The sequence below is a fragment of the Diuraphis noxia genome, unplaced genomic scaffold (assembly GCF_037042655.1).
Source record: "Diuraphis noxia isolate RWA-SAM2 unplaced genomic scaffold, SU_Dnox_SAM2 contig0004, whole genome shotgun sequence".
Lineage (NCBI taxonomy): Eukaryota > Metazoa > Arthropoda > Insecta > Hemiptera > Aphididae > Diuraphis > Diuraphis noxia.
Genome location: NW_028301714.1, coordinates 72934591 through 72948005, shown reverse-complemented (window position 1 = coordinate 72948005; position 13415 = coordinate 72934591). Strand labels below are relative to the sequence as shown.

General features: G+C 26.9%; 2 protein-coding genes across 9 annotated transcripts; one reads left to right on the top strand and one right to left on the bottom strand.

The window, feature by feature from the left end:
• Positions 1-79: 79 nt before the first annotated feature.
• B52 (serine and arginine rich splicing factor B52) lies at positions 80-7948 on the bottom strand. 6 transcript variants are annotated; one of them, XM_015515589.2, is made up of 10 exons: positions 7763-7948; positions 5468-5597; positions 5251-5321; positions 4807-4920; positions 3482-3569; positions 2188-2261; positions 1910-2119; positions 1778-1831; positions 1233-1328; positions 80-527 (listed from the first exon to the last, which is right to left on the bottom strand). In XM_015515589.2, the coding sequence occupies exons 2-10, from the start codon at positions 5594-5596 to the stop codon at positions 440-442; spliced, it is 924 nt and encodes a 307-aa protein (XP_015371075.1). In that variant the 5' UTR covers position 5597; positions 7763-7948; the 3' UTR covers positions 80-439. The 6 variants fall into 6 exon arrangements, with proteins under 6 accessions (XP_015371075.1, XP_089082879.1, XP_015371074.1 ...); XM_089226753.1 differs by lacking the exon at positions 5468-5597 and adding an exon at positions 5631-5831 and having other exon boundaries at positions 1778-1834; positions 7763-7945; XM_015515588.2 differs by lacking the exon at positions 5468-5597 and adding an exon at positions 5631-5831 and having other exon boundaries at positions 7763-7945.
• Positions 7949-8334: 386 nt separating this feature from the next.
• Positions 8335-12782, top strand: Mks1 (Meckel syndrome, type 1). 3 transcript variants are annotated; one of them, XM_015515581.2, is made up of 8 exons: positions 8335-8545; positions 9765-9972; positions 10044-10258; positions 10764-10974; positions 11043-11181; positions 11390-11524; positions 11585-11838; positions 11908-12782. In XM_015515581.2, the coding sequence occupies exons 1-8, from the start codon at positions 8469-8471 to the stop codon at positions 12145-12147; spliced, it is 1479 nt and encodes a 492-aa protein (XP_015371067.2). In that variant the 5' UTR covers positions 8335-8468; the 3' UTR covers positions 12148-12782. The 3 variants fall into 3 exon arrangements, with proteins under 3 accessions (XP_015371067.2, XP_015371066.2, XP_015371064.2); XM_015515580.2 differs by having other exon boundaries at positions 10044-10270; positions 10764-10968; XM_015515578.2 differs by having other exon boundaries at positions 10044-10270.
• Positions 12783-13415: the final 633 nt, after the last annotated feature.

The following is a 13415-nucleotide window of genomic DNA, read 5'->3' as shown; positions in this document are numbered from 1 at the left end:
GGAAAGAGGCAAGATTATTATACATAATCTTATCAGTGTAATGGAAGGGAATACTATTAATTAATCATTATAGAACACATTATGTCTTATTTATAAGTATATAATCTTCATACACACATCATACAAATAAAATAAGTGATTACTTTAGAACTTATATGAAAAAAAATACCATTTACATTTTCAATTCATTTTGTCGCAAATGAATAGGGTTTTTTGTCAAACACCAACATTCATAAATGTTTCTTCAAATATAATCTTAAGTCTCAAATACAAAATGTTCTGTAAAATCGATAATTGGTACTTTATCTCTACGGCATTGAACATAAATATTACCTAGTCAAATGGTTAGATTAAGTGTAAATTAAGTTAAACTGGATAGAAAAAGATTGAATTGTTAAATATAAAAAAATTATAATAATAGAGGATTCAATGTGTATCTCTAATCGTCTCCTGACTGTGGACTGGCATCACCATTCTTTTCTCTTGATGGAGAGCGAGATTTTTCATCAGGTGAACGTGAATCACGCCTAGAATAAAAAAAAATATTTAAGTTCATTTACTCAAATAAATCAATAACATTGTATTTATCGAAAAATTTCATAAAAATTAATTTTTGGACAGAAATTTTAGGTATTCAACAAATATTTATGGAATATTAAGATAAAACAGCTCAATTTAATTTTAATAAAATGCTACTTTTGATTACCGTCAACTTATCATTAAATTATTACAGATTATCACATGACATAATATACTAAACACATACATATTTTAATGAAGACATTACACAAGCATATTCAGTCTTAATCTAAGAAATGAATAACTGGACAACTTTAAGTAAATTAGTCTATTATGAAACTTGACAGTAAGAAAATTATTTGTTTATAAAAATGGGGTTTTACAATACCTAAATTTGTTACATATACAATTAACTGTAAATTAAAAACTGAATTATTGTAAAAACTCACATACAAACAATGTGCTTACAGTTAAATTAAATTCACTCTAATTTATAAAATGTACAAGGTTAATTTTTATGTTACGCTTTTGTAAAACAAAAACAACAAATGTCTATGTAGCATTCCTATAAAGATAATTATTATTTATTATCTATTATCTATGGAGTATGAAAGATTTTTGTAATCTACCCTTCTAAAAACATTTATAATAAAATAGAAAACTATAAATAAATTGTATTACACATTTTTTTAGTGAAGTGTAGTGGGACTTACTTAATACGCTTATTAGATATTGATTGTGAACGTGACTGAGACCTCTTTTTATCTATAGAACCTGAGCGGGAACGTGATTTGGAATGAGCTGGTGATCTAAATTTTTAAAATAAAATTTAAGTTATCTTATTTAAGGTCAAAATTTCAAGTATAATATATATAATATTCATATTCAAAACTAAATTTTTAGTCTAAAGTTTGATACAGTCATATAGGTAAATTAAAATTAAAATGTATAATTCAATTATTATGTTTAGTAGTACACATACTTAGAATGAACTGCTGATCTAATTTTTAACATAAAATATAAATTATAACTCTTTTAAGGACACATTTTAAGTATGATATATAAAATATTTGTATTTAAAATAGCACTTTTAATCAAAACATGATAAATAACCAATTTACATTTGTAAATTAAAATTAAAATATAAGTATAATTTAATTATTAACTCTATGATAGAATTCAAGTGAGAACAAAATTAGTAATCAATACTTTTGAACCTAAGACAAAAAAAAATTAATATGTTTAATGGTACACATACTTGTAAGGAGATTTCGAACGAGACTCAGACTTTGACTTGGAATGGCTTCGTGACCTGCTTCTAATGAAAAATAATAATTGTATAAAAAATAAATGTAAAATTAATTAAGTTAATTAAAGCATTAGATCTCACCTTGAACGAGAGCGTACACGTCGACGAGAACGAGACCTAGATCTTGAACGAGAACGAGAACTTGAAGGACTACGACTTCGTCTGCCTCCACCACGACCGCGACTGCTACTTCTGTCCTCTAAGAGCTTTATGCGACGTCCATTCAATTCTGTATCATCCAACTTATCCAATGCAGTTTTAAGATCCGAATAAGATGCAAACTCAACAACACTAAAAAAAAAAAAAAATTAATATAAATCTTAAATAATTTATGATTTTTTTTTTTTTCAAATATTTACCCTTCATTTTTACGTTGTTTATGAGCATCAGCATAAGTAACTTCCCCAGCTTGGCGCATGAAGTCCTTTAAATCCTATGACCAAACAAATTAATAAGAATAAAAAAATACGGAACATTATGTAGTTATAAATATACATTTACATATACAAATTATATTCTTATTACTAAATTAATAATTCTACGCCAAGAACAATTTATAAAGTTTAAAATGGGATTGCTTTCGGAAGACTTCACTTGAAATGAATTAATGATGGGAAGTGCTCATTTGCTGTTAGTGAACTGAAGATGGTTTTACACATAATGGGTTACGTTGATTTTGATTTTAGTGCTTTTGATGATCGTGTGGCCTTGTTGTTTTGATGACTGATAAAGAATTTTCATTACTGCATCTTCTAAGATCCTTAACTTGTTATTAATTTCTTTTAATATTTTTAAAATAATATTGTTTAAAAATTTATTTTAATAGCCTAGCAAATACCAAACATTGTTTATGTTATTATTTAAATACATACCTCTTAAACACATGGAATGGTATTGAAAAGCGACTCGGTCTCGGACCATGTGTGGGGCGACATGAATGGGGGGTTAACCAAATTAGGCAGCTGATCGGCTTGTATGGTTGGGAACACCTTTTGTGGTTAGGCCGATCATCCTAGGCCCGGAATGGAATGTGATATTGTACTTTGATCTTTTGTGGTATTGGCCTATGTACCTCATAGTGCCACTCTTATGTTATCGGCCAACGATCAAGCGTTTAATGTCATTGGTATGGACATCGATCGAACCCAACACATTGTGGTGGCTCTTTAGAAAAATAATATTACATTTTTTGATTTTTTTTTTTTTAATTTTAAATTTTATAATTTTTTTTTTTTTATTACGATTAAATTAAGTTGTTTTCTTAAAACAAACTTAAACTACCATTCACTTGATTATACTAAAAATAAATATTAGTATAACATACACAATTTATTATTTTTGTAATAATTGAGTAATAAAGTGAACAGCAAAATAGTTTTGATTTTTTATAGATAGCAAAGCTATTTATTACAATATTGTTAAACCTTAATAGAATTGCAGGCTCTTTCCTCAGATAATTTAATGATTGAACGTTTATCAGCACCTCACAAAAACAAACCATATGTGAAAAAAAGTTCAGAAGACATTCAAATAAATAAGATAATTTCCAAAATTAACAATTGGCAAAACAAAAAAATATTCTAAAACATCACAGATCTAAATAAATTAATCATTAAATACCTAACATAAACCAACATATATATGATTTCTTACCTGCCAGCTAACACGACTTGACAAATTTTCAACAATTAATCTATAATTTGTTCTTGTTGGTGGACCATACCTATCATTTCTGTCATCCCTAAACATACAAATCAACCAACAATAAAACATTATACAAAAACATATGAAATTATGAATTTATTATTATGAAATAAATGAAAAAGATAAGTAAATAAATAAATAAGATTATGAAATTATTATTATTTATATCAGTGGTCTTCTTTATTCTTGTTTGCAGCACCCTACACTAAATTTGTATGGATGTTTTAAATTATCAATAGATTATTGGGCATATCTAAATCTAATCCTGAACAAAAAAAAATCTGGACATGCCACTTCCCGGGAGTTGTGTGCTAAATATGCTTTATCCTTCTCAAGTGAAGACGTTGAAAGAATCTGATAGGTAGGTTTGTAGTAGAGTAGGGCTCGTAAGTTGTTGCGTTTGTATATACATATACATATATATATATATAAAGCATTAGATTTATTGCTAAATGAGTCAGAAATTCATTCCAAGACAATAAGAAAAACATATCAAAAGTTTATAGTGCATACTTTGTGATTGTTAGATAATAGAGCATATTTCTTAATTTTACATTTTTTTTAGAACCTATTTTATTATTTCTGATGATTCAGTATGAAAATGCGTGTATATAAAAATAAATACATTCATATTGAGAAAACTTACTAGTATTATATAGATATCCTAGTAGTATTTTTCAAATTTTTATTTAACATTAAAAACAATGTTTTTTCCCTATTGAGTAATGTAATGTATATTTTTTTATAAATCACAACTACAGCTAGATTTATCTAGAATAGAAACAACTGCAATCAAAATATGATGATTCTGTAAATACTTAGTAAATACTAGTTAGGTTAGCTATTTAATGATTATATATTTATAGCAAAATTAGACCTATCCCACCTAGATATTTTGACTTACACTTTCATGTTAAGCTGTAGTTGCACACTTCGTTGTTTTGTTTCAATTACCTATACATTTTTATTTCATTATGTCAAAAACCAAACAATCTGCGACAAATTGTTTAAATAGTCTTGTGTTGTAATACGGCATAATGTTATTTCCTTTTTAAATATTTATAAGTTTATAAAATATTTGTGAAAAAAAATAAAATATAAGAGCATATTTGTACTATTTTAAGCACATAATTGCATACATATTTAGTACTTTTTAAGTGCATCAAGTACAGATCCTGGACATAGATAATACATCACTGATGGATTATTGATCAATGGTGGTATAAGAATCTTTATAATTTTTTGGACAACTGCACCAAACTCTTAATACATACCTAGCATCACGACGAGGACGCCTTGGTGGAGGTGGTGGTAAATCACCACCTCGTCCTGAACCACGCCAAACATCGCTACCCCTTGGTGTTCCACGAGCTCGTTCAACAGAAACCCTATAATAATGTGTTACTGTTAGGTATTATACATTTTTATTTACTTAAAAAATATAAAATTATCAACTATTCTATTGTAATACAACAACTAAGTTAGGAAGTTAACTATCATTTAATGTATCAACAGCGAGCTAAGTTCCTGAACAAAGATTTAGTGAATTAGGAATGATCCATTACACTTTAGTGAGCCAATAAATTAATCAATTTTTTATAAAGCTCGTCATTGATATACTTTATTTAAGCATAATATGCAATTTATTTTACAGCTTCAAAATAGAAAGAAGAGTTGTAATGATGATAAAATAATAGTAAATTGATAAAAAATTATACCTTTCACCATTGAGTTCACGGCCATTCAATTCATATACAGCATCATCAGCATCACGGTAGTCATCAAATTCCTATAAAATTATTTTTCATGTGTAAGATATATAAAAATAATTGTAACAATACAAACAAAATACTTAAAATTACTAAGTTACCTATTTTGTATTGATATTATTATCAAATATTGTACATATAAAACTGAACACTCAATACTACTTACAATAAATCCATATCCATTTTTAAGCAATATTTCTCTAATACGGCCAAATCCTTTGAAAAACTTTTCTATATCTCTTTCTCTCACACCATAAGGCAAATGACCAATATATATTCTTGAACCACTCCCCATGCTGAAAATAAATTAATAAATAATTTACACTTACCACAAAAGCATATCCATTTTTCATAGCAATATCCTTGACTCTGCCAATTTTCTGGAAAAACCTCTCGAGATCCCTCTCGCGAACGCGATGAGACAGGCCGCCGACAAACACCCTAGTGCCATTACTCATTTTGACCTCTTTAGGTGTAAGTCACCAAATGCTTTGAAACAACTTTTACAGCTGAATAGACTTACCCAGCTCCTGATAAAAACCACCATATAAACATCATATAATATAAAACCACACTAATAAGTTTACGTATTATAAACATAAATTTCCATTGTTTTTTGTGTGGGGGGTTATAAAAGAATACAACTTCTTAAATTAACAGAGATGACAGAATAAGAAATGAAAACTAGATGATGACTGTCAGGAAAACTTAAAAAAAAAAAAATTTAAAGCTTATAATATTACACACAACGAAACCAATTTGAGCCCAATGCTTCATAATATTTAAGAGTGTAACAGAAAGAAGGAAGACCTGACAAATAACATAATTTATGTTGTAGATAATCTTTCTTTTTTTTTTAATAAATTGTTTATTGACTTACTGACGCTACACTATATTTTATTTTTAAATACCGAAAATAAACAATTTTAAATCTGATTGAAATTTTTTTTTCATATCTATTTCAAAATAGCTAATTTTTAAAACTGGTTTTAAGAAATATTTTGATTGTTACAACATTTGGTCAAGTCAATTAAGATTAGTAAAGATTAAAAAAAATAGAAATTGTACTATTGTAAACAAAGAAAAGACAATTTTTTTATTTAAACTTGTAAAAAGTAACTTATTGTTTATGCATAAGTCATTAAATTTTGTCAAAATGTTTAGTGGTGTCGCCGACGGACGTCATTAGGATACCAAGGTTTTAGAAACATCATATAAATTTGTGATACATTAAAATACAAAACAAATAATAAAATAAAAATTGGCAGAGAAAAGAATAACTATATAGTTGCTAATTTGTTACATTAAAAGTGAATACATAATTGAGTGGGAAAATTTAATTCACAGAAATAAAATTACCATATGAAACAAAAAATATACTATTTTATATGTAGGCAAAACAAAAATTAAATAAGCTTATTCTTTGAGATTATATGGAAAAACTAATAATATAGTAGTGGTCAAAATGATACCACTAAACACAAGCTACTTAAAAGTCACCAAACAAATCATACCCAATAGTGATCCCAAATTAAAAAATATAAATGCCTGACTGAAAATAAATTGTAAAAAAATACAAGTTGACTTTAAATTATAATTTGACTAACTATATTATGGAATTAATTTATAATTAAAGGCCTTTAATTATTTGCCTTTAAAATCCTGATAAGATTGGGATAATTATTTTGTAATTTTAATTTATTTAAAAAACTAGCTCTATGAGTGCGCAAATAGGTTGGTAGGTAACTTAACAAATAAACCATGGTTAATTTAATCATTACTATAAGAGCAGCTAACATTTATTTTTTAACATTACTATTGGAAAAATTGTCTGAACAAAATGTAGATATCAGAACAAACTGGAAATACTAACCTTATATAAATTAAGTATAATATGATCAGTAAATAGGCTTATGCATTAATGTCAAACCTTCAAAAAGTATATAATTTAAGTTGTTTTAAAATATAGATACATTATTAACTATTTAATATAAACATGCCTGTACCTAAAATAATAATTGATTAGTAAATATAAAATTGTATTATTAATACCTTAGTACCAACCTGCGTCAATAACAATATAGTTAATATAATTAATTTTACATTATGTAAAGGAATTGAAAATGTTATAAAAATCTCTACGCATTGAATAATTTAGTATTGTGATCTTAGTTGGGGCAAAGTATAAACAATGCTAATGTGCTCAAATATAAAAAAAACCTACTAAGTATTCACTAAGTCAAATGAACAGATTTGTAGACATATCTGTGTAATATATATAAATAAGATATTTAACGATAAAAACGAAAAAGATGTTAATGTGAAATACACAAGCATAGAGTAAATGAAAGTACCATTACCGAGAGTATGCCAACCCTAACTATTATAAAAACACATGGCAGGGAAGTACAAATCAAAAGTAATTCGAAAACATAAAACCATAAAATAGTTAAAAACAAACCTTTAAAAAAGAACGGTGGTTAATAAAACAAATCAGAAACAGTATAACTCAAATTTACTAAACTGAATAAAAACTGCTAACTGGTAATTAGTATTGACTCACGGACGCAGCAACATCAAAAAATAAGTAACAAAATGGCGGAGCATCGACGATAGGGTGGACGTTCGACGACCAAGCGTCCATTTGGTTTTGAGTACATGGAAATAAGCAAAAATGCGCATGCGCATTACATATTTAACTGGTAAACTGTTTATATCAAGGAATTTATAAATATTTATATAAATGATGAATGGGATTGGGCCATTGATTGCATTTACGTTTACCGAATGTACCTGGAAGAAAAAGAACTAAAGATAATAACATAAACTTATAAATATTTATATGTCTATGGATAATAACCATAGAATATTATTAGGTTAGGTAATTTTCTATGTAATGATAGTTCAAGCATACCATAATTAATTGACGGTTATTACCGTAACCAAAATATATGTACCTACTACCCGAATCCAAGTTGTAAACAATATGGTAAGTCACAGTTCACACGGATATTGATAATATTGTCAATTGATATTATACTATAGATCATATATGAATTTGACTAAACCATAACAAATAACAATAACAATTTCGTATTGATTTATTATTCAAATTTAATTGATAATTTCAGAAGACAAATTTATTTAAAAGTTGATTTGAAAGAAAAATGTCTAATAAAGATGATATAGATTATGATATAGGTAGCTACAGATGTGAAGGCTCTATAGAGCATTTCAAATTCAGGTAATTTAATTTACTATATATCTAATGATGTCCATCTTGTTGTATTTGGATTATTATATTATTTAATTAAGTTTAAAATCTAGGAACAAATGCACTTTACCAACCCCCTCACGATTTTCAAATTTTTTTTTTTAACCGACTTGTTTTTTTTTATGCTTAAAACGATGGTGTAATTTTTTTTACCGGAAACTATTATTTTAGAAGTTATAGCCTTCCAAAGTTTACGATTTTACGCTCATGTGTTTGCGCGCAAAGCTATAAGACAGCCACTATAACAAATTTTTATTATTTTTTTTTATGTATTATAACCTGTTGTGGGACATAGTAATTTTCGGGTGAAAAAAATGGAATAATTGTACTTTAGCTCTCACACGATTTTTTCGAATTTTTTTGAAGTTTTTGTTAGAGTATGACAAGTATAGTAGCTCCCTACGCCTACCGGCTCCGGTTGCCAAACTCCGTCGCCGGATCCTCTGGACCTCGAGTTGGATGGGGGCTCGGCCCCCAAACCCCCCGGGGCTAAAATAGCAAACCTGCGAGGAGGGGGAGGGGGCGACCTAACAAATAAATTTAACCTTGTTAGTAAAAGTAACATGACTCCGATCGCCGAACTCAAGGGACCGCCATCCACCACCGGGGCTAAAATAGCAAACCTATGCGACAGAGTATAAATATACCAATTATCTTTATGATAACAGAATAAACTATATTAAGTTGTTTTGCTATTATCTTCAGGTAGACAGCTTGCATTGGGTACCTTTGTCCTATATAGTATATACTATAACTAAACTTACCAAACGAGTGACCCAATTATAAAATTACCTACCTAGACGATGATTGATGATTATGTGATATAAAAACTTTATAAATTGTATAAATAAGTAATATCATTAAATATGTTGTACCTACCTACAGTATTTATTTATTAATTTATTATTATTACGCGCGCCGCTCGCATACGTACTATTTGTAGTATAACCACAAACTTTGGAAGGCTATAACTTCTAAACTAATAGTTTCCGATAAAAAAATTACACCATCGTTTTCAACATAAAAAACAAGTCTTTTAAAAAAAAAAATTTTGAAAATCGTGAGGGGGTTGGTAAAGTGCATTTTAGGCAAAATCTAATTCTATTTACCTTTAATTTAAGTTTTGTTTGAACTAAACTTTGTGGTTGGTTTGAATATTATTAACATCATTATTTTATTTTATATTCAGAATATGTTTAGAAATATCACGTACTTCATTTCACCATAAAAATACTGAGATCGAAAAAAAATACACAAAAAGAATTGATAAAGTATTTCATTGGATGGAAAAAACATCAGATGAGCCACACAATCAAAACGATTTAGAAGAAACTTCATCGTCCATTGAAGGAAAACTTTTAGATAGCCATTTGATAACAGAATTTAATCAACAATATGTTAGATTTTAATTTTTAAAATCAAATAATTTGATATGTAAAAATAAATGATACAAAATTTTAAATTTTAGAATGGTCGTACAATTTTGCATGATATTATGGATCATGGCAGTATACTCAACGAGTCATTTAAGAAAATGAGCTTAATGAAAGACTTTAAAAAAAATATACATATTTTTACTAAAAATATTATTGATAATTCACCATCTGACATTTCAAAATTGCAAAATAGATTACCAAATCTCAATCAAATAATGCACGTTCTTTTAGACCTAGGAAATAATGGGTATAATAACTAGTAAGAATAATATTAAATTTTCAATGAATTATTTACATGTTTACTAAAAGAAAATAGATTCAAGAAGAATTGAAGATGTGATTTTTTCTCTTAGTCTATTACATACAACATTTCAACAAACCAATTGATCTACTAGTTATTAAAACTTAAAATGCATTTGAATTTATTGTAAAATCTTACTTGAGATTGGCTCACATATTTTTTTTATTTTTGGACTTTGACTTATTCAACAATTTAAATTTAAAAAAATTTCGGCATTTAGGGGATTACATAAATATGATCTTATTGATCTTATATATAAGTAGGATAAGTAAATCCAGCTAAATCAATCGATTTATTGGAAATAGAACACACTTAAATATTTAAGTTACATGTGTTTAGACAATAACAGAAAATCACCTATTCTGGAATCCCTTCAATCTTATATCCTAATTATTTTATCTTATTAACTGATATTTGTAAAATTCTTAATTTTTTTCTAAAATTATTTTAGTACAGAAAATGAAAATAATAATCTTGTGTTGGCATCGTTGTATTGGAATCCAAACAGTCGTATTATGACAATATTTCCTAATTTTACAACTAACAATTGTTCAGGATATATACTTCCAATTAGTACAGTGAAAGATTCATGTTTTGAGTACCGATTTTGGATAGAAAATCTGTCAAATGAATCCCTAGAACTTAAAACTGATACTGTAAATGTAAATTATAATTAATTATTTATTTTTAAATGTATAAATAAAATATGTTGTGCATTTATTTGTTATAGTTTCATCTACTCAATATCAATCACTATGACTTTTATATACCAAAGACTGATACTATTGAAATATTGGGTGAAATAACTTCTGCCAGTGGATTTGAATATGACAATTTATTTATTTGTTATTCTATTGATCTTCCTTCAGGTAAGTTGAAAATTGGATCTTACTCAAATACTCTTGTACTTTTTAGCACAATTAGTGTATGTGATTATACATGCATATTAGAATTAAGCAGTCACTCATTATTGATACTTTAAATAATTAGTATAAAATTTTATAAAAAAGTCTTCATACTTAATTTTTATTAATCCATTTCAAAACTGATAAGTAGCATAAATGATGTACAATATAGGATGGAAATGTGCGAATACTAATTCACTCAATGGATCTACTCATACATGTCGGCGAAATAACAAAATGACATCTATATTTTCATATCTATTCAATGTTACATTAATATTACCAAAAACAATTGATCAGGCTAAAGGTAAAATTTTGTAAAGATAATTGAAATAATAATTTATATTGTTTTTATTTTATATTTCAGATCAACATATTAACTCTGCATTTATAACATTTATTATCTATTCAATTGATTCATGGAACAAGGAACGAGTTGAAGGATATGCATCATATCAAATTCCACAGTTTTTTACATCAATATCTTATAAAAACAATATTAAATTAGAAGCGTGGTTACCAAAATCTAGAAATTATGTTGATAATTTACGTAGATATTTCATTGGTGGAACTGTAAAGTTGGCTGAAGTTAATTATATAAGTATACCCAGCAATTTCAAAGTAAATTATAATATCCAATAATATTATTTGTGTTTGTATGACTTTATATAATATATTTAAACATTTTAGGAAAAGTTGTTGAGTAAATTTGGAATGGAAGTAGAACATAAGGGTACACTGAATATTACATTAAGTAATCTAATGCAGCGCCGTAAAAGTATTGTAAATAATAATAATATGAATACAAATGACATTGTATCTGGTCAAGCACTAGTAAAAAGTGTCAACAATGTAATGGCTAGCTTCAAAAGAGCACGACAGAGAATGCTTTTAGCTTGCCAGCCAATATTAAGTCCATCACATAATTAATTCCTATTTATTAACTAAGTTATTAGTTATTACTAATTATATTATTTATTTAATGCACACATATTATTCACTCTAGTCAATGTTTAAATGTTAAACATATTATATAATTATTGTAGCTAAGAAATTATTTATACTTCTTTAGTATTGTTTGAATTATATTTTCTTATTTAAAGTTATATTAAGTTGAGACTCACTATTTTAACTAAATTTAATTAGTATCTATTATCATCTAATATACTATATCAATTGCTTTTAAAAGGTATAAATATATATTATATTATTATTTGATTGTACATTTTCTATTATTTTTAAAAAATTATACGTATTTTTAATTTCATATTTAAAAGTCAATTATATTTCTAAAAATATATGAATATCGTCAATATAAAATATTGTACTTATAGTTTATAAATACCATTATTAATTTATACTTGAATATAATAATATAAGCATACATTTGTTGATAAGATAAGAAGTGATGGAGTAGGTTACTTTAAAAACTGGTATAAACAAATATAACAATATTATGTACTACTCTTGCAGTCTTGCAAATGATTTAAACATGTAGAGATAAGATTGTTTTTAACGAATTATTATATTATAACTTATTCAATAAATCATTAAATATTTTCTTATTATGTATTACAAATGGGTAACTGTATCTTTTGTATGCCACTCACACTTCTTACAATTATATCATAATACCTGAATCTACAATTTTTATAAAAATAAAAAAAAATTACTAAAACATTCGCCAAGATTAAGCACTTATGCAGTATGCGATTAATTATAATTGTTTATAAATTACTTTTTAAAATATCTTATTTGTATGAAGATAGAACACTCAATCCACAATATTAAGATTAATGCATATTTTTACAAAGACATATTTTAACATTACTTGAATGTTTAGTGTTACGAGGACGACTACTTGGCTTTATGTGGTGCCGAACGGGACCACTTGCCATAGGCCGATGTGTAGAGCGCCCGAAGTTAATCTAGGTAGGCAACTCCTCTCACTTCCCCCCGATACCCCTGATAATGAATGATGATGTGTCGTGAAATAAAATAGTCTAAGGTGTTAAATTTGTGGTAATATATTTATTAGTTTATTCACGGAATTTTTTTGAATTTTGTATAATGGAAATTGTCAAAACTAATAAAGGAGGCAATAAAATTTGTTTTAATGGTCATATGTACGCGTCATCAAGCTTTTGGGAAATTTATCTTGATCCTTTCATATGTAATGATGGCTTAACTCTACGGAC